Genomic DNA, 22,896 nt, shown 5'->3' on the forward strand with positions numbered 1-22,896 from the left:
TAATATTTGCTCGGACGATCATATGCACTTGCGAGTTGTGCGACAAAAACTTAATTAGCACTTAATTCCCGTGGCATTATACGAATAAATCGAACGATATCGCGCGTCTGTAGCACCCGGCGATTTACAAACGATCCGACAAACCTCGATAACTCTCAATCTATTTCTGACGTTAACCCCGCACGCGCTTCGCAATTTGCATAGCTGTTAGTGAATGAGCATTAATTATTTGCGTCTTATTTCGTGCACGTGGAACGCCGATCATGCCATCCGAAAAAGGTCGGATTTAATGGACACCGCCTGGTTAATTTGCTGTCAGTTTTTAATTTCGAGAGCATTAATTGTAACAGTTTTATGTTATTTCTGATAATTTATACAGATAAAGTTTTCTCGTTAAAGAAATGGTATCTTAATTGATGCTAACTTTTAATGGCGTTTCAAGTCGTTACATATGAAAAAACCGTACTGCGCGCAAGTCTCGTTTAGCACATAATATTTATTCAGCATTACGATTTCTGAAGGCTACATAATGTGATATTGTAATCTTAATTCACTGGAAAGCTATCTGTTAACTATGTTTTATCAGAATATAAATATTCTTCGAGCAAAACTCACGTAAAACATTTATATAAGCAATATAGAAGCAAATTAAAAAAACAAAAAGTTATCTTGTTCTGCAAAAGAGCGAATATAAAATATGATTTTTCGATAAACGTTTCGGACAATATGACACGAGTAAAAAATTAATGAGATATTACATCTCAAAAGAGTAAATTAATCAGAAAAAGATACGTCACGCACGGCCTCAAGAAGTTGTATTCCGAGAAACACAAAATTGTGATAAATACATTAAACCTCGTTTGATTTCGACCTGAAATCAGTTATGCGTAACAACTGTCACTGGTATTATCCGCTTTATTGTATACTAGCTTACGAAAGAGCGCGTGTTTTTCTGTAGACCGTAAGGAGACTTTGCACCGCGAATGAAAACAATTTCTAACTTAAGATCGCATGTCAAGAGGATCGTTGGCCCCGTCGTTGATATGTGTCACTGGTCATGCACTCGCACGCGTCGCAAAATGGAATGGGACGCTTTTCTCTCTCGTCTGAAATAATCATTCGCGTTGGCACGGCGCAAGAACCATTCTTTATCCATATTTATCTATTATACAGATATATGCGACATCTTTGCTTTAATGACGTACGTTTTTTTCCGTAGTAGAGAACGTAGGAGGTACTGATTAAGTCTGGGATTTCCGCAAAATAAAGCAGGGTATTCACTGCCACGCTTTTGTCCTCGATTGCTCCATTTTTTGCGGTTGTGTTAGTCAAGTTCGCAGGAAATATTGTCCGTCAGTATTCAATTACATCTCGACCAATGGATCTTAAGAAACATAGCTAATAAATATAAAGAAACTATCGTCAATTTTATTAGAATCGAATGAAAAATATGCACTTTGCACTGTTATAATTTACGTTTCGCGGAATAGTTGTCAGCTGGTTTTATTTATAAATTGAAATATGACAACCAGTCGCATTGGTTGAACGGAAAATTCTCATTTCTAACGAAATGCATCGTGCAGTGACGCTATCCGTTCATAAATAATTCATAAAGATCGGGCCCTTTGTTTTCGCAGTTGCTTCTGCGAATTGTATCTCCCTCTCTACTCGTACACATTTCTTCCTCCAATTTGTCGCGTGTCGTCACCATGTGTCCGTCGATTTCTCGGGACTATATAAGGCGCGTAACCGCATCATAAGCCATGATACTTCTCCGTCCGGGATAAGGGTCGATCCGAAACGACCCCGGGAAACAGCTATCTTCCCACCCGTTATCTGAAACTCCAAGATAACAGTCGTATCGCAGCGAAAAGGGGAGGCGACGTTGCTAGCGGGCCTGGAAATTGTACTGTTCAATATAAAGCGACTGTGTTGTTTGACAAAGCGATCAGTTTGCCTCGTCAACAATATTGGTGTCTTCTCGCAAAAATATCAGTTGATCGAAAAACATCATTTTGCGTAAGTATCCTTGCTTATATGTATATTAATGAAAAGCACTTCAAGTATTTTTGTAGTAATATCCATATAGTAATTTGGATTTTAAAAAGTTTGACGGTTAAAATCGTGCGAAGAGGAGTGGTAGTCTCAAATTTCTCGAATGCTTAACGCGTACATCGCAATCGCATCCGCGGTGAGGGATGATACGTTATCAAAATAACCCAGTGAATTGTTAGGTATCGAATAAAGTTATCGAGAAACTTATGACACGTTAGCGAAATAAGCCAGTGAATCGTTAAGTAGCGAATAAAGTTACACACGTGTACAACGGTTTGCAGGGCACATCGGACGTAGTTCTAAGATGCTAGGTAAACAGAGCTTGATTCTAAAAATAGAAAACATCTTCTTCTAATATTTAATTAATTCAGAAAAGATATAGGCAATACATTGACTCATTTAATATCGTATTCATTATTATACAAAAGATCTGTTTTTCTTTATGCCCGAAAATCCAGACTCGCGATCGATCGAAATATATATGTATTACATAAATGGATAGCCAAATCAGAAATAATTTATTACTTTTTACACCTGTTCAAGGACCTTCACCGCTAGAAATCAATACTTGTACGGTATACGTCGCGTCCAAATTAACTTCCATCAAAAATTAATTCTATCAAAACCGTGTAATTTGACAACAAAATGAGATTCTATTTAAAATTTATATTATTTACTGTATTACAATGCGGTGCCCGGGAAAATTCGTATTAGTTTATATTAGTAGATATATGATTATATATGATCATATAAGAAATGGAAAATATAATCTTAAACAATATATAGCCATTATTATATAGCCATATATATAAGAGTATATAATTGTATATGGCCATATATGAGCATATATAATTATATACCCGGGGAAAAATACCTATATCTTATTTGTTTATATTAGTAGATATATAATTATAATGGTCATATAAGAAATTGAAATATAATCTGGAACAATATTATATGACTATATATGAAAATATATGATTATATATTCCATAAAACCTTTTTAAGTATAACCTTATATAGCCATATATGATCTTATATACTTATATATTATCATGTCTGGTCATGTAAAAGTATATTTATAAGGTTAAAGATAATCATATATATGAACATATACTCGGATCTATCCATAAGTTTGTATAATTTAAACTTTAAACTACTGAAAATAATATAATCATATATGAACTTATATAGTTATATAAGATTATATATAATCACAATATTGTATCTCAAAGTATCCAATAGATGGCATTCAATATGGGGTCTGTTTCTCGTATTTAAAAGTCAAACAGCTTGTTATAAGAACGGTATCAAAAGACACGACACTGTCTCGCGCTATGGAGCGGCACAATTTTTGTATATATCAATTGTATCGTGGAGTCCACTCTTATAATAAAGCGGCACACTTAAAAAATAACATTTGAAAGTAACGATTTTCTGAAACTTATTTAAATATATATATATATGTCCTTATATATAATTTTATATAATCGTATATGACTATATAAACTCTTATCAGGCCAAAATTTATATATGAGCATATAAGATCGCTTCTTATGAACATATAAGACATAAGACATTATATAAGAGATATTTTTTTATATGTCCTTATATAATTATATATGATCATATAAGATCTTATCAGGCCAAAATTCATATATGAGCATATAAGATCGCTTCTTATCTAAGCATATAAGACATTGTAACAGATTTCTTTTTCCCGGGTGCATAATTTGCTTACAAAATTCAGCTGACTATAATCAATTTATCGTTGTGTGATAAATGCTATATGTGCTAAGGAGTATCTGCTTAAATCTTTAGATGACTCTGTAGGTTCCATTTGTATTGCAGTTGCAACAAGCTGTATGTATATCCTCCGATTTAACACTTGCTTCTTTTGAAAAAGAAAACTGTTTTGATTAGCGTTCTTCACGAATTTTATTTTACAGAAATTTAAAATATCTAATTTAATTATTAAGAGCTGAAAATTTATTACTTTTCATTTATAATTTCACTAATATATATTTTATTTATCAAAATCAGGATGAAGAAAATTATATAGCCCTATTTACGAACCCGGTAAAAAATTTTTATAAAAAAATATATATACACATAATTTTACAATGTTTATATTTGGACATATTATCAAGACTCTCTTATATAATATTTGTCTACATATACATGTAGAAAAAATAATAATAAGAAGAATTGACAAATAATTAAAAAAAAAAACTTTTGCTTTGTTTTTCTTAAAAAGTAAAATTGTGATTTAGATTATACAATATTCTATGTATAATTATATTTTATATACAGATTATTATATTTGTTCATAATTGTACATATATAGGCAATTTTTTCTCAAACATTAATTTTTTAATAGAAAAAACAATACAAAAATTATACTTTTAATTATTTTTTAATTCTTTTTCTTATTTTTCCTACATATACGAACAGATATTATACAAAAAAAAGAAAACATAAACCTATTTTATACATAATCATATACATTTATATACATTTTTATACATATAAACAATTTTTTTGCCGGAAATTATACAAATTGCAAAAGAGAACAAATGACGAAGAGAGGGAGTGAAATTGCATAGCCAGTGCAATTGGATTTCTTTTAAAAGAAAAAGAAGGCAAAATGAAGAAAGATATGAGAAAAGGACAGTTTAGGAGAAACATCACGCGAAACGGTTAATTATCACACTCGTATCACGTGCTGGGTTAGACCGGCCAAAGTCTTCTTCGCATCTTGTTCCGAGTACTTACGTATTGCGTTTAGGTTGAGATTTGATCTATTTCGAGGACTTTTATGACTTATTTTTAATAGCGATAATTATAGAGGATTGAATTGATTCCATACGATTTCTGACACAAAATTTTAATTTAATGTCAACATTTTGGCCAATAAAATCCAAGAATTCTGAATAATTTTTAACTCAGATTGAAAATTCTACGATAATCTTCTTCAATTTCTTCAAGGAAGTGATAAAATTTTATTTAAATAAATTTTAAAAATTTTATTATTATATATTTCTTTATCATTTGCATTGCCCTTGATTTTTTATTGTTTCAAATCGCTACTGTTTTAATTAAGGCAACGCGCGCGTCGACTGCAATTAAATAGAAAATTTATTAAAATTAGAGGCAATAATTTTGAAATAGGTCTTGTCTATCGATATACAATTAGCATCGTGACATTGACATTCTCGACGTAAATAATACTAACGTATTGATTTAAAGGGCGATGCCGGGTCTTCTGCTTTTTGCGCTGAAAGACGCATGCGCCAGCGAGGGTTGAAAAACCTATCCAATGGGATAGGAGTAGGGTGGGAGAAACGAATTCGGGTGGTCAATACGGTTCAGAATCAGCTGCTCCGTAGCTTGGACAGTGCGTCATTTACGTTAATTCGCCATAGAAGAAATTCGCAATTCCACATCAGCTAGCATTGAGGTCATTCGCGCGTTCGCGAGAGGATCCTCGATCGGCATCCGCGATCTTGAGGGTGCGCGGAAAGGGGCACGATAGAGGGACCGTTATCTGGGTATATTGATCCAGGGTGGACATTTTGCGCGTCTATAATCTATATACATAGCCAGTGTGCGCCGACGTGTCCCCGCGAGGAGAACTACGTCGTCGACGGTTCCAACTTCCGCGAGCAAGCAGGGCTCTCCGTGGCCCGCTCGACATTTACTCCAGAGGGGAAAAAGATGGGCGTTGAAGTGCTCGGCAGTCCGAACAGTTATCTACGAGTAGAGCGTTGCAAGAAGTCGTACCTAGGTAAGCCCCGCGCTCCCGATTCGTCGAAGTCGGCGACGCGCCGCGTCGTGTTGAGAATTCATTGCAACGAGAAAGTTCCGTCACCGGGAGACTCCTATTGATTAGTTGTAGTGCCGAACCGGAGTAAACCGATTTTTCTGAGAAATAAGTTTATTTTGAGTGAGAGAGAGAGAGAGAGAGAGAGAGAGAGAGAGAGAGAGAGAGAGCGCAGAGAGATAATAACATTTATCGCAATCTTCTTGATTAGCTTGCTGTGATCTAATCTAGACGAATCAACTTAATTAAAAAAAATTTTTTAAATTAAAAAAAGTTTTTTTTAATCTTGCAATTGACATTTGCCAGTTATCTTTACTGTTAATAAAAAGATCAATTAAAGTAAAAATATTTATTAACGTTATCGATAAAGTTCATCGAATCGTTATTTACGAGTTTGTATCATATACAGAGATAAATCCGGGTTTGCTGTATGTGTATAGGTATACTCATAATATTGTTAGGTGAGAAAGAAGGCAATAAGAGCGAAGCAGGGAGAGTCTTTATATACTTTTTAATTTTTTTCATAATATTGTACCAAAATATCCTAACAAAAATATAAATAGATCAAAATTAAAATACGCAATGTCGCTCGTTCGATCGTTGTTATACCTTTGCCTACAACAAATGTCATCGATCGAGGTCTCAGTTCTTTTTATAAACTTCCCTCAGGTTAACCTTAACAGTTTTATCGTCAAGGTCCCGCTTAATCGAATGAGTGCCAGAACTTTATATACGTGCTATTATTCTTTTATTGGCAATGATGCCTTTTAATCGAGTCTTTATGGTTCCACATAGTATTCGCGCGCATGTATGCGCAAATCTCGTGCACGCGCAGAGTGTTGTTTTATATGCGAATCACTCGACGGTAATTTAATAAATTGTATCTACAATTTAATTATGGGTTTGTTGAGCCAATCACGCGAGAATGCCATACACGAGCGGAGCAATTCTTCTCAGAATTTAGAAACGTCGTTGAACTTATCCTCTTTCTGCTGCTATTTTTACGGTTTGTTTATCGAGACTAAAAATATAATATAAATATATAATAATACGTATCGTCGGTTCTATTTTTACCAAAGAAAAGTTCCGTTAAGATTTAATAGAGACATAATTTAACCAAGAGTATTATGCGGGCATGCGTTTGGGACACCTTGTATATTTCTACGGCGAAAGTAGTGGAAAAGTACTGGGAGACCTGTAGGGGATTGCACGAAAGTGGCAGAAGACCTACAGGTCTCTCCATAAAGTAGACCTAAAATAAATTGATTATACCCTAAGCTCTAAAGGATGAAATCGCCTTTTTGTGTCCCAAAGTATAGATTTTGTGCAGAGCTGTTATTGAACATATCTACTGTTATAAAAAGTCCGATTGCAAATCTTATCCACGATAAAAGCGTACCGTAATATGTACTCTGTTGGAAATAACAAAGGATTTGAACATATAAAACTTTACTGCCTTCTCGATCACGATTCTATCGCTTTTTTCGCTCCTATCTTAGATAAGATTCACAATTTGATCCTACGTTTGATAGAAGCAATAAATGTTAGTAAATTTAAAATATTTTGGCAATTTTTGAATACAAAAAGTGCAATAATAATATATAATAAAAAAGGAGATTCCTTAATTATACATTAAAGACCAATTATAATATGATAAATTCCGACAGTATTAGAGTTGCGATTACAAGAAAACGTCAATAATTATCGGTACACGTGAAAAAACACAAGGAGCGATGCCTGGATTAAATTTTTAGATATTTTCTTTATTAAAATTTCTTACATTTAAATTTTTGGCTATGCTAATAAAAGTGCGCGTTAAAGAATATTGAGATAATCGAAGGAAGAAACAAGAACTTAACGGCAACACTCTGAAAGCCGGCATGCAATGAGCCGCGGTGGTGGGAGGGAGGTGGACGAGCACGTGCTCACCGCGTGATAGAATTTTTTTTCCAAGTTAAATAAGGTGACTCGTTCTCGGTGGGGAAGTAGCGAGCCAATGGAAACGCGAACGAGTTATCGTGCGAAGCGAGATGAATGAAAAGAGCGTAGGAAAGAGTGAGCTGGAGAACCTTTGAGGAATCAATGTGCGTAACGTGTGCACGTGATCGAGAGAGAGACCGCTCGAATGCGAGAGAAAGAGTGCGAGAATGGAGCGAGATGTTAAAGCAGATTTAACTGTATGTGGAAACGACGAGTGGAAGTAAGATGGACAATATACATATATGCGGAGTGCTCAGTAGCGTATCTAGGATGCATCAGGACTAGAGAATCCTGGTCGCCAACAAGAGTCAATAGTATGTCCAATGATTCGAATCCAATAATTTTGGATAGTTGATTAATCAGTTATCCGAGAAAATATGCAGATTACTTATATCGCGTATGCGGTACAAAATTTCATCCAAATATTCGAGTTGTCTTATCCAAATACCCGTTTTATCAGCGGAAATATTTAGATGTCCGAATTATCTGGATATCCAGGTAGTATAGCTGATATGAGTACTTGTATGTATAATATATGTATATCCGAATATAGTAGGTACTCCGAATAATATTACTCGCGCACATTAAGCAGAGTCTGTTTACTCAAATACTCCAGATGATCGGGTATTAGTAGGTCCAGTCAATACTTCAATTCAGGTCGATTCATGTCGACCCTGAAGCTAAAAGAGGGAGCAGGATAGAGGCGGGGGAGCGGGCGTAAATAAATGAATGAACGAGATGGCAGGAAGGTTCTCCAACGGTTTCGCAAGCGAGATAGAAAAGGCGGAATGGAGAGGGAAATCTGTGCATTCGCAGTTCGCAGCGCGAAACTCCGTCGTTATGTATCGCCATCGTCATGTATCGCCATCGTCGAAGTGCGTCTTTGTCGGCCGCCACGCGTCCACTTCCTCGCGTACACCTGACACGAACTTAAAGACGCGTCACGGATAGTCGCGAGTTTCGTATTTTGTTCGCTCTCGAAGCCTTTCGAGGCAACGTCTCGAAAATTCAGTGAAATAGAATATAGAATTGGGCGCCGTGATACGAGGCCGAATCGCGCTGGCGAATTAATCAATATATACCTACGTGCCCGTAACAAAGACCGCGTCTCGTCGTTACCGGATTGGATCGTTGGAGGATGCTTCTTATCGCACCAGTCGACAACAATCGCTGGGTCTACGCGATGCATGGATTAGAAAAGCCCATGGATCATGTATCCGGTAATGATTTGTCAATGTATCTAGGAATATTGATAGGAAACATCGCGGTGTCGAAATGTTTGAAACATTGGATCTCGGAAAATGTTTCCGAGATTCGAAATACTAGCTTCTTCGGAAAATGTAGAAGTGATACCGCTATCGCTGACATGACGTTTTTAACGTGAAACATACTTGGTTTCGATCTCGAACATGTCACGCCGCATTGCGCGCACGCGCGCATATTACGTACCTAAAGAAAAAACGCGATTTCTTCTTTATTCTAGCTCATTCCTTAACGAGCTAGATTCTGTTTACTAGAACGTGCTAATATTAGCGACGCCATCATTGCTGTTCACGTGTCTCGCATTTGTAATTTGTTGATTTGCACTGCTCGCGCAATCGCATATAGAAAAGACTTCCATGATGATGTCGCATGTCAAGCGGTTACGATTTGCATACATGTCAATAGCATCATCGTATAAAAGTATATATTTCTTCTCTTCGGTACGATCGCCTCTCTGAGTTCGGAACAACTGTGAGAAATTTTAACTTACGCGTGCTCCGATCAGATAACTCGAGAGGCATTTCAGCTGTCATGGTAGAACCGAAATCCAACGAGCTTAAAACCGTAATAACGCATCATATTTTAACGAGTAAAGTAATAAGGTACCAATACCCGGACACTTAAGCATAGGAAATGTACCAATACCTGGACACGTATATCTGTGTCTGGATACCTTTAAAAAAATATAAATTAATGAAAATATAAACGTTTGGATATTATAACTGAAGTTTCAAACTACAAAAAAAAAAATACTTTTATCTTTGATTTTAATTCGCGTTATACTTATAAATAATAAAGGTGTCCGGATATATATAGGTACATGTCCGGGTATTGGTACTTTTACCTTAAGTATTATCAGAATGCAATTGTTAATGCATATAATGCTATATATTAACAAGAATTATTTTTCAACCCCTTAAACTACCCGCGAAAAATTCTTTCTCTTATATACATTCTTTTACACAAAGGAAAGAAAACATAACATAAAGTCTCTTTATTATTTCGTCGTTGTCAAAACTCTCACTATATCGCGGCTGAGAAGGAGCGCAGTATCAACGTGATAACGAGTCGAGCTAGCATCTAGTCATGTGCGATGCACGTGAACACTTGAACAGCCGCGCCGCGGACGTGTTTACCACGTTAACGAGATATGGATAGGAACTGCACACACAGACGCGTATCGTTTTGCTGATAGTCCCGCTAAAACACGGTCTATAAATAATCGAGAGAACACGCGCGAAGGTCGCGGAAGAACGTAAAAGAATTTGCCGGCCGGTGTATGCTTGGGTGAACCATTCGTACATTTGAGTACAGGTTAGATTGATTGTCTAAACTTAGCAATGCATGCGATAAGAAGTATTTTTAAGTATTTCTTCATCCTGCCCGTATCTGTAAACTCTCCAAATTATACTCATTTTTAAATATATAAGACTCGCGTGTTGCCTTTAAAAATTGTTTGCGAGTGTCATCGTTGGTTCAATGAAACGCTATATGTACTTTTCATTACAAGTTCATCGAGGTCAGACGATTCGTCTACGGTTTTGCATCGCATTGCATAATAAAGAATGTTTCATTTGCTATACGATATAGGGCGTTTTCCTCACGTCTAATTTTTTGGCAATTTTCTTCGATAAATTTCATAAATCGGTACAAAGGTTGATAACGACATTTTTATTGTCTCGGCAAAAACCTCTTTGGAATATCTATTATGACATTTTAATAATAAAAACATTCGGCAAACGCGTGAAATGTAAAGAATGTTTGATGTTTTTATCGTACTACGAATAGGAAAATGAAAATTTATCGAATAAATACCAAATACAAATTTGCTGCAACATTGATAACTTAAAAACAAAGTTTTCCAGAAAATAATAAGCTTGAACGTTTTGAATCATTAAAATTTTTTAATATAATTTTTAAATGCAATTTTTGTGCAATAACTTATTATAAAAGAATGAAAGTATCTAGCTATATATATGTATATATCAGATCTTTATTCAGTATAATATATTAAATTCTCGTCATTCTTTTGCAAACATTCTTTGCAACTAAAAAATGATAATTCTTTATGTCATGTTGTAGCAAATGAGCTATATACAATATATATGTAAGCGTAATGTAGATGCATTGGACGAAGCCAGTGTGACCGTACCGAATAATCAGACAAATCAATTGGAAAAATTGAATATTTGTTTATTATTTAAAGTTAATAAATTTAATAGTATTAAAGACTCTTTCTCCTATAAACAATCCTATTTTTTAAATTATATTTAATTTTTTTGAATGACACGAAGATCGCGTTCAATGTCAACACGATCGAGATAAGACTCAAAGCCTGATTACCAGACATATTTGACAACAAATGTACACTGAAAATACGATAACGTTGTACGAAAATAAATTCGTAGTAAAAAAATGATGATATTTTTTTTAAATTTACCAACGATTTAATTAATCAACAATCACTCGTGCACATGTGTCATGTATATCCGGTATTTGTTAATGGGACCGGAGCCAAGCGGGGTGGGGGAGGGGGCGCGGTGACATCCTTTCGGGCGAGTCGCACGATATTAATACAACATTTTCACTCGTGACAAGAGAGTCCGAGTCGTTCTCTTTGCGTCGCGCATGCAAGTTAACGTAGACCGATCGCGCGCGTGAGTCACGTATTGGGATGCAAGAGGAGCGCGTCTCGGCGATCTTACGTTAGTCAGTCTGGTCAGTCATTCCGTTTTGTGCAGCCGGCGGTGTTATGGCGGGCTCCGTTGCCACTCTGGCCATCCTCTGGATATCCCTGCAGACGATGGGACTTCTGGGTCACTCACACTCGATCGGCACGTACAGGCTACCCGACTCTCTGCAGAATTACCTTGCCAGTTACACCGGTAAGTGTAGCTACTCATTCATTTACGAAGTGGTATTAATTTCACCTCGTAAAATGTCGAGGGCAATCGCATTAGCGATTTATTAGCTTCCATATAAGTGCACCGATACTTTGGAAAAATTTCGGTGTTACAATTAACGATGTTGTGTTGCATTTTAAGCATTGTACCGTACGTCACATATCATTCTGTAGAATTGCACGCTGTTGAAGAAATAAATTGTAACACAATTTCGTTTATTAGCTATCTTTAGTCTCGCGTCGATTTAGCAATATTTGGAAATGGTCCAGACATGCTCAAGTGACTGATATTTATTTTGGAATGAGGGCTTAAGTTAAATTAAAGATCATTTTTTGATACTATCGTGTTTTTAACTTATCCGCTATTTAAAAATTACATCTTTATTCATTATTTCGAAATATTTCAAAGAAATGATTTCAGGATTGCCATCTAATTACGGTTCCGGAGCAATCGTGGATACCGGTCGTTTTGAAAATCGAAGATTTCCCAGGATTGATGGAGCGGCTCTGAACAACTCAATCGCGTTCGCGCAAACGTTAATCGATCGCTTGAGCACCCTTGAGAATAATATCGCAAACGCCGGGGTCGGGCTCGAGGCACGAAGCCCGGCCGAGAAGCAATTCTGGAATTCTTATCCTTCCGCGGATGCTTTTGACAGGAGCATCGATGCCATCGTAGCAACGAAAGCGTCATCGTATCTCATGCAACAAAACTGCCGAAGGTACGCTTCCGAATAGCCGCTTAAAGGTATTTTTTCGTTAGCGCAAACTATCTCTTAATTATTATTAACCATCGAAATTTGATATCCTATATGAGTTATCGAGATTTTATGATATTATTAGTAATCGCGGGTCAATGTTACATGGTTATTGATCGTCGTATCACGCGCCCTTTGTTCAAGAAACTCAATCTGATCGCGTCCTATTGATCTTCACTCGCAGATTCGGCTTAGATAAGAACGACTGTGCTCGGTACATATCGACGCTGGGCCTGCAGGGCACCCCGCTTGGTGAATCTTGTGCCGCGGTGCATAGCGTAGAATGTGACGAGACGTCCAAATACCGCAGCATCGACGGCACCTGCAACAACATTGACAATCCAAGCTGGGGCAGCGCGATGACCGCGTACACCAGAGTACTGTTCTCCCAATACTTCGACGGTAAGTGTCGCTTCCTCTTGTGATCGCGCTTCCCACTTTCTCTAGCCCACCCTCCGATTTGTCAACTGCATTAGCTCGCGATATGGCTTCGTTCTCATCATCCCGTCCAGGTTTGAATTGCATCTCGGCCGTACGTCGCCGTACATAGGGAAATAATTGCTGATCGCGCGTCATCGTGGCTTTCGACCCCGTATCGCGGACCGATAGCAGCCCCCGCGAGCGAATCAACCCCTTTCTCTCTCCCCGGAAACTTTGCACGGGAAGAAATTTCGTGATAGAGCGATTTATTGTAAACGCGCGTCTTCTTCTCGTAAAATCTTTATCGTTAAATTTGTGTGGAATAATAATCGTACAATTATTTACAGCCTCTGAACGTTTGGCGCTTTCCTTCTTCTCCCTCAAAATTTCCCATCCAACGCACCCATCCATCCTATTTTTGAAGGGATGATTATTCCCTCCTGTAAGGATCAGTTTCGAACAAAACGAGATTCTTTTTTTAGATAAAATAAACCGCAGTTTGTAAACGCGTATGTGAGTTTTTTGAATCGAGAGCTTATCAATAATAGCAAGAGAAAATGTCATAATGCACAATGTGAAAAATCATCCTGGATTGTAAGATTGCGACCATATTACAGAAAATATATGTATGATTTTTATCTCTTAATTACGCGGACTGATAATATTTATCGCGTATGTCGCGACAGTGACCGGTGTTAGTTGAATGTTATTTTATACGATGTTTCGCAATTGCATATTTATTAGATACCACGTGTGTATCGAAAAGACGTAGCGATGGGAATGCGTCATCGTGTAAACGATATACGGTGATAAAAATTCGAACCGTTTAGTCACGCGTAAACTTTTTGTTCGCAAAAGAGACCGAAATAACAACATGCAATATGGTAATGATGGCTGGCGGCTGCACGTTATCGGCTCGGACAGTCGCAGTCGGAATGATAATAATACATGTGTCATACCGCGATTCCGCTAACGCAGATAAAGAGAGATGTATGGTTTGTTTTCAACCTTGGACCACTCTGGTCAGATAAGGATACCGGCATTATTGTATCTCCTTTCTGTAGACTCGCAAAATTCTCGAGCTTCTCGTTACATAAAACAAAAAACTTCGCTAAACAAGACACATTGCATTCCTCGCGTTACGTCAATGCCTTTCGTGTTGATGTGTCACACTAGGATTCAGTTAAGCGTTTTTGTTAACATACTTTAACTCTAGAAATACGAATCGATATCTATCGAGTTAAAAGGAAATATTTATACATTTAAAAAACCTAGTCAAATGTGAGTGACAATTACAGTAAATTATAATCAATCAGAATCAATTTGTATTCTAGAGTTGATTCTGATTATCACTAATCATTATTTCTTTGTATCTCTCTTCTGTCTCTAACGAAGTATACTAAAACTATAGGATAAAATGTCGAATTCACTCATCAAAATATTAAAAATGATGGGAATATAATAATAAGTGAAATAAGAGAGAATCATACACTTTATTAAATTTATCAGATGTGGATGAGAGAATTCGACATTTTGCGAATATTATATATATAATAGAAATATAATTACATAAATACTGTTTCAGTCAATGTGCTCATAGAAAGCAAACATTCAAAAGATAATTGATATTTTCATTATAATATTGCGCGGTGAGTTCCAGTGTATAAACAAAGCGACGATATTGGAAAGTTTGCTCTATATACGGAACTCACGACGCTAATTTGATTTAAACAGATTCGCGGAAAATGTATATTATGAAAAATTATTATTTGCGCGATTTGCGTCACGGCAGGCTTTTTTCTACTATTCGAGTCTGATATCGTCTGAGGTTTGACGATTAGAAGTCGCCGCTTCTTGTTTTGATTTTATAATCAAAGCAAGAACGGCGTCTTGAATGTCCACAGTCTCATCAACCAGCAACCTCGACCTACTAACCCATCTATCCCACTTATCACGACACCTCTGTAACACACATTCATACATATGTATATTTGTGTTGTGTATGTATGTGTGCGTGTGTGCGTGCGTGTGTGCTATACATACATCTACAATGCATATATGTGCATACGTACATACATACAAAAACGTACACTGGACACACAAATCCTTGGCGCTAATGGATAAACGTTCGTCGATTGGCTTAACAAATTATATTCTGTGATTTGCATTACAGTTGTTATGCGATAAGGCACATAGAGCATAAAATGCCTGAGTGTAGCAGTGAATAATACTGTCTACAATAGGGTGCCCCGGTCGGGAGATTGTATCCAGCAGTAGAATGTGTATGTAAACTAATTCGGATATACCTAATAATGTATCATATTTATTATGTAACACTAGTTCGAGTTGTTTTTTCTGTTCAATTTGCGGCAATTTACGCAGCTCGCGCGAAGGTACCCGAATGAGGGAACTCGGCTTGGGAATGCGCGATTCACAGTCGCACTTAATAGATGGTTCTAATTGTCACATTCAATATTATAACAAACGCAAAACCCATTGTGACATATACTTCCAAAAAAATTGAAGTATTCTTAGTTTGAACTCGATTAAGTGGAACCCTCTTTTCTCTCACATATAACATGAATTTCTCGTCTTAACAATCAATCGATCAATCATCGAAATTGCTTTTGGACATTGTCAACGTTTCTGCAGTCTACCGTCGCGGTGTATTTTCGATACATTTAAAATTACCCTCAGAACCTCCTCCCAGCTCAGTTTGCTCGTTCGAACGCCTTCATTGATCATCTATATTATAGATAAGTTCGGGGACGTTTCTGCGAGCGTTTTCGATCCAGGCGGCCGTAACTTTGATGCCAGGGCGTCGATTATTTATATATATATGTATATATATATATATATATATATATACATCCGCGAGCCGTTATTTCGTAGTTGCAGTTACACAATCGCGTCTCTGCCAGTCTGCTTAAACAGCGACGCAACAGACGGCTCGTCGTTCGATAACGCATCAGAACGTCGGAGTCGTTGTAGTCGAGGTAATACTCGCTAGCAGTCTCGCATTGCAGCACGAGATTTAGGATTTTTCAGGGACCGATCAGCGTCAGGAGCGAGATTACCGATCCTCCGGTGAGAATGCAGGGTACGAATCCCTCCCCTCCCCCCAGCGATGATAATTCCTGTTTACGATTCGTCCCGGATACGATGCGAAATTACTCTCTGATCGTTCCCTGAATTTATCGCGCGGACAAGGCAGGTTGTAGGCGCAGCTAGGATCTCAAGATTAGCACAGCCGGCGCCGGCGGTACATTCGCCTATTTATAGCTAGAAGATTTATAGTCATTAATAGTTTCCTCTCGTGCTGCACTGCCAAACGTACTATTTTGAGCGCGCGCGCACGCGTCTAAGCTCGCTAAAATCGGAGTAATCACGATTGATCAGATCTGTAATACGATGACTGTTCGTTCGGCTGATCGGTTTACTGCGAATTGTCAGGAAATCGTATCGTATCTTTTTTCGTTATAATTTTGCTCGCGTGACTCGATGATTATAATTTATGTTTTATCTCGCGAGTATCTTCGGCGAGAGCAAAGCACTGCGTTCCGCGCCAAAGTAGCACCGATTTACTCCGATTTTGCGACTTCAAGCCATTAATGCGACACAGATCTAATGTTCGGTTTGGAAAGCAGGCATCCAAGAACCGAGGCGTGTCGGACAAACGAAGAAACCACTGCCAAGCCCGAGGCTCGTAAGCGCCGCTTTGTCCACCGCGAACGATCAATCGGATGCTAGCAGAACACTGGCTGTGATGGAATGGAGCCAATTTATTGCTCACGACATGGCCCACACCCCAGTTCGTAAAATGGGTAAGTATACCCTGTAAATTTAAGTGGCTAATTGTAATCGACTGACTTCTCATTTGTTATGTAAGAAGCATGGCCTTTTACGATTAAAACAAACTGGAATATATATATATTTTGTGGCGAAACATATAACTCTTCTCTCTTATAGAAGTCAACAACTCCGTATCGCGAACTTACAAAAATTTCTTATTTCGCAACAATGTAAACTCTGATGCTAGAGACTAAAAATTATAAATAATGTTTCTTCTAATTGTCGAAGCAAAGATCAAATAGCCGATATGTCGATTGTAAAGACAATTCTTGTTGACGTAATCAAGTCATTAAAAAAAATTATTTTTTAATTGCAGTCTCAACCAGAAAACCAATCTTTTGCTGTCAGCCGGATGGAGATACTTTGTCACCACGTCACGTTCATCCAGATTGTTTTCCGATCAGTGTGTCAGACCGCGATCCCGTTTACGGCCAACATTACGTTCGGTGCATGAATTACGTTCGATCGTTACCTGTCTTAAGATCAGAATGTACTTTCGGACCTGTGGAACAAGTAAGTATAATCATCATACGGATCATACCTATATTAAAGCAAAGATTGTTTGAATTAAATTCTTTACTTTGAAAGTATAAGAAAATTGCCTCAAGACTGCTCAATTATAATTCCAAATTTTAGCGCAATTATATGTGAATTTGTGTATGAACTTGCAGATGAACCAAGTGAGTCACTTTCTGGATGGTTCCACGGTTTACGGTTCTACTATAAAAAAATCTCGCGAGCTTCGCACTTTCGAAGGAGGACGTCTTCGCATCGACGTTCAAAACAATCACGCTTACTTGCCAAGAGGAGATGCCGAACTTACGTCGCAATGCGGAGAGAATTGCTACAATGCCGGTGAGAATCTTAATTCTACACATTCATCTATCTAATAACTAGGAATTTATATATTTGTTACGCATGAGGCGTTTTACAACATTCTAACAAATACGCGTTTACTAGGTGACGATCGCGTGAACGTTCATCCTCAGTTAGCTGTGATTCATACGGTTTGGCACCGTGAACACAATCGCGTCGCCAACACACTTGCCAGATTGAATCCGGACTGGTCGGACGAGATTTTGTACCAAGAGGCCAGGCGCATTGTGATTGCTGAGATTCAGCATATCACGTACAAGGAGTGGTTGCCCATCTTGTTGGGCAGAAGATACACTCGAGCCATCGGGCTCATCGTAGGGAATAATTACAGCCGTAACTATAATTCCGATGACGAGCCGGCGGTCAGCAACGAAGCCGCCACCGCAGCGCTGCGTTTCTTGAATTCGCTGATGCAGGGAAAGCTGAGGTAAGCGTTACGACGCGCCGGAAATAAATCCTGCGGTGATTTGCCGATCGCAATGTAGAGAAATATGAATGATCTTCTTGTTTCAGCTTGCCAGACAATTTACGCCAACAGAACAAAACGATACAGCTAGCGGAGCATTTCTTCAATCCGCGCGTAATCGAATCAGAGGAGGTGTTTGATGGATTGCTCCGTGGTCTTGCTACTCAAACCAGCCAGAAAATGGACATTAGTCTCATTCCAGACGTAAGTATGGCATTAAGTTTTCCTTTCGTATAAAAATAATGCTCGTTGGATGAAGAATTTTGCGATGATATACCCTTGCGTTACAGATGACAAGCAAATTGTACACTAGCAATGGCAACGATTTAGGCTTGGATGCCATTAGCTTGGATATTGAACGTGGCCGCGATCATGGCCTCCCAGGTTACAATTATTACCGTAGATACTGCGGACTTCCTGCTGCCAAGACTTTTGACGATTTCCTAGATTACATTCCTGTGGAGGTAAGCTCTCGAAACAAATCGCTCCTTTTACATTTGATGTTCTTACGAATTATAGTTATCAATATGTTATCATTCTGTTACTAGATGATGAGAAAACTGCGCACAATCTATTCCCATCCCAATGACGTCGATCTTATTGTGGGTGGTATGGCGGAGAGACCAGCGGACGATGGCATGATCGGTCCAACCTTCCGCTGCCTTATTTACGAACAATTCTCCAGAACCCGGCGGACCGATAGGTTCTTCTATGACTCCGCGACGCAACCGCATCCTTTCACACCTGGTACGCTGAATATTGCTTCTATATGTCATCTAATGTTTCCCGAATTGCATGTATTGTTACAAACTTTCGAATCTGATCAATTATCTTCTTTTTGTTACAGAACAATTGGCTCAAGTGCGTAACGTCACCTTAGCGCGGATATTCTGCGACAATGGTGATGACATCACGCACATGCAGTACAATGTGTTCCTCAAGCCACAGGCAGGGTAAGTTCCGAGAGTCTGTGGTCCAACTTAATTAATTTGGATATTTTAATAACCAAAATTTATCGCACGCTTAATTCATTATTGCTTCTGTAATGCTTCAGGAACGAATTGAGACGCTGCACAGACTTTGAGGCGATACCCAGCGTGGACCTCTTTGCCTGGGCGGAGAGAGCAAAAGCATATCGTTGAAGTCCTTAAATAATTGACTGGTCACACAATAAATGGTATCCGTTCGCCCGTAGACGTAGTGCGGGCCTGAGGAAAAAGGCTTAGCGCACAACGAAAATGGGAGCGTAGAAAAAGCGATTATGTCAGACTACGTAATAGTCTCATTAGAATCGTCGCCAAGTGTTGCGGCGACGATGTCGCGCACGCCATAATGAAGTGATTGAGGCAGTAAAAGGCAAAGCAACAGCGAAAACAGTGACTAGTCGATTAAGAAAATATCCAGCAGATGGAATGAGACTGAATGGCGCAGGTGCAAACCGACGATTGCAGGTGAACAAACGGATGAACATCGATTCTTAGCCGTTGAGAAAGCCGACATTAGGGTTCACTTTGCGATTGGCTTCGCTTGTAAGACTGTATTTTGTGACAGTTTGATATTATATAGTCTGATACACGTGTAAGCACATCCATAGATACTCTCGTGCATACGTATTGAGATGAATGTGTGAAAACAGTGGAACACAAGAGTGTTACTGACGTATTTATGTTTTTGTAGACGGTTATACTGAATCGAGGCTGAAGTTGAAATTACTTAGCGACTGAACAATTTGTGATGATTTAGAATATAGAAGCGCATATGATTTTTATCTAAGCGATAATTGCAATATATTGTTTTCTCGTTACACGAGATTGTAAGCATCTGGTCAATAAATATGAAATATGAAGATCTGTAAATTTAAATATAAATATTAATATGGATAATATATAAAAAGAAATATATAGAAGGATAAAGAAAGGATACACGAAACAAAGACACGAAGTATTACAAAAGAAATAAAAAGATGCATTTTTTACTTTTGAAAATAACTCGAAGAGTGAATAGAATGAAGCTATAAATGGAAGCAATAACTTAATGGACGTATCATAAGTTTTAATATTTAAGATACAGCAGAAATATCAAAAATCAATTTCTTACTTTTTTATATATAATTCCGTTAACAAGTAGCGTTACCGAAGGATGTTTTATACGTTGAAAATTTACATAACGGCTGCCAAAAATAATTACTTAAATAACAATTTTTACAAAATTTAATAATTGTCATATAATCGATTTTATACAATCGATTTATACACGCAATTAATAGTTTCAATAATGTTTTAATTTATATATTACAGTTAAATGTAGGTACGTACTAAAAAATACGAATACTTTATTGTTGCAATTGCTTGGCTCAAGTCGATAGCAACTTGTAAGCAACATTATATGTGAATAAATTACATTTTATCAACCATACAATGAAAATACATATAATTGCATAAATATACTTTACTCCTCAAATCCTAACGCTTAAATTCTAATGCGATACTTCAACGGAAAGGCGGTCTTGTGCCCATTAAATCTCTATATTTATGAGTTTTAGTAATTTTTTATTAAGTGTATGTAATGTAAAATTGTTTTAATTGTTTGAAATACGTTATGAGGCAGTTAAAGAGCTAAGCTAAATATTGCTATCAATGAAGCTTAAAATGTTGGTTCCGTTTTACGAGGCAAAATCTGGATTTGTTTCTGATGTTTCAAGCTATATTTTCTTGATTTCTGAATGAAATTTAACATATTCAGCATCGTACGATACATTTTTCCTTTATTTTGATCTAATTCTTATACTTGTATGTCAACTCGGTTCCTCTCAGTAATGTTTTAAAGGAAAAAGTAGCACCTTTGTAAACCTAGCACCCCCACTACTAAAAAAATTTTCGGGTATACGACATAATTTAGTGCTAAATTATTGCTGATTTATTATTACTCTATTCCCAAAACAAAGCGACGTACAGCAAAACTTTCTGAATCAATTTTGTACCTGAATAAGGAACACTCTTTAAATATATACCATTGAATTTGCCTAAAAATTTTAATTAAATATGAAATATTGCCTTTGAAAAAATAGTGTCGAGTTAGCCCCGGTCTCCCCTACTAGTATTTATGTTATCTACATTTTCGTTAATTTTTATTTGATTGCATTAACATCGACTTTTTATATTGCGCTGTAGATATCTTCAAATTTGCGGAAGTTAGAGCAACCACGGACATTTCTAAAAAAATTCAAAATTTTTTTAAAGAAGAACCCCTTTACCGATCATCGCCAAATTCAATACCAACCTTCCATGAATGATACTCTATTGATAAAAAAAAACAGCCCGATATCTCAATATTTACGGAAGTTAGAGCAAACACGGACATCAAATCTGCACATACACATATATACGTACGGACATGCGATTTTAATGCAATATTTTGACATTTTAGAACACTCTGAACATATTAACTTCCGCAAATTTGGAGATATCTATCTATTTCTAATTTTATTATATTTTTCAGTCTTTTCTACCCCCATTTCATATATAATTCTTTTAAATTCGGTTGATTAGACTTAGCTTTATATGCGATCAAAATTATGGATCTTTGATGGACCGTCAGAAATAAAATGGGGCACCCTGTATAAATCTAAAATGATCTTCTATATTTTCTTCAACACGACAAACATTTCAGATTATGCGTCTTTCGGAATAGTTTATAAATTTGCAAAAGCAAATAGATTCGTCGAGGCTGAATTTTTTATCTCTGGCAGGGAAGATCAGGTAAGATCTATTTGCTTCAATTTTAGATTTACCTATCTTTTGGTAAGGTCGCATAATCTGCGATTTATTTGTCGTTTTTATTACATCTCCCGATATCGTATAGAATACGAATCTGTCTCTTGAGATCGTGATATGACCGACCAAAGTGGTCTGAAAGTGGAAAATAATAATTTTTTAATATAAAAATGTTGTTCATACCAACTAAAATTATTGCGTATTTCAAAGAAAGTTTTTAATATCTTATTTTAATTCTTATATTGTTTAATTATGAAAAATTAAACTTTTGGAGGATACAAATAATAAGAAGCAGATTATTTCGGAAGATTATAATTATATTATATAATAATTATATTACATAACAATATTATATAATAATTATGTTATATAATATTATCATTAAGATTATTTCAGAATCTTATTAATAATATATTTGTAACATGTGCAAAACGCTATTGCATTTAGTAAGAGCGTTACAGGTAAAAAAATCTGAGAAAATGTAATAGCTACTTTGTTTAAATGTATATGAATATTAATGTGCATGAATAATTTATGAATATATTTATAAACGTTAATGTTTATGTATCTATTCATTATTCCACGTATAAAAGTATCAAAGTAAAGTCATCAAAAAGTGTGAGCAGTGTGAGTACTTTACATAATATTTCATATTTAAAATATTGTGACAAAATTTAAAATATTTTAGGAAATTTTTAACGAAAAATAGCTTTATTATAGTGTTTTGA

General features: G+C 36.8%; 1 protein-coding gene across 4 annotated transcripts; it reads left to right on the plus strand.

Moving 5' to 3' along the window:
• Nucleotides 1–1,772: 1,772 nt before the first annotated feature.
• LOC112462356 (peroxidase-like) lies at nt 1,773–20,241 on the plus strand. 4 transcript variants are annotated; one of them, XM_025028105.1, is made up of 13 exons: nt 1,773–2,019; nt 11,863–12,006; nt 12,433–12,745; nt 12,966–13,183; nt 16,849–17,025; nt 17,370–17,566; nt 17,725–17,908; nt 18,014–18,356; nt 18,443–18,599; nt 18,686–18,859; nt 18,944–19,142; nt 19,243–19,348; nt 19,450–20,241. In XM_025028105.1, exons 2-13 carry the CDS (start codon nt 11,874–11,876, stop codon nt 19,535–19,537), a joined length of 2,289 nt encoding a protein of 762 aa, XP_024883873.1. In that variant the 5' UTR covers nt 1,773–2,019; nt 11,863–11,873; the 3' UTR covers nt 19,538–20,241. The 4 variants fall into 4 exon arrangements, with proteins under 4 accessions (XP_024883873.1, XP_024883866.1, XP_024883850.1 ...); XM_025028098.1 differs by lacking the exon at nt 1,773–2,019 and adding an exon at nt 5,413–5,842; XM_025028082.1 differs by lacking the exon at nt 1,773–2,019 and adding an exon at nt 8,997–9,078.
• The last annotated feature ends 2,655 nt before the right edge of the window (nt 20,242–22,896 follow it).

Source organism: Temnothorax curvispinosus, unplaced genomic scaffold (assembly GCF_003070985.1).
Source record: "Temnothorax curvispinosus isolate PA1 unplaced genomic scaffold, ASM307098v1 QBEX01001321.1, whole genome shotgun sequence".
Classification (NCBI taxonomy): domain Eukaryota; kingdom Metazoa; phylum Arthropoda; class Insecta; order Hymenoptera; family Formicidae; genus Temnothorax; species Temnothorax curvispinosus.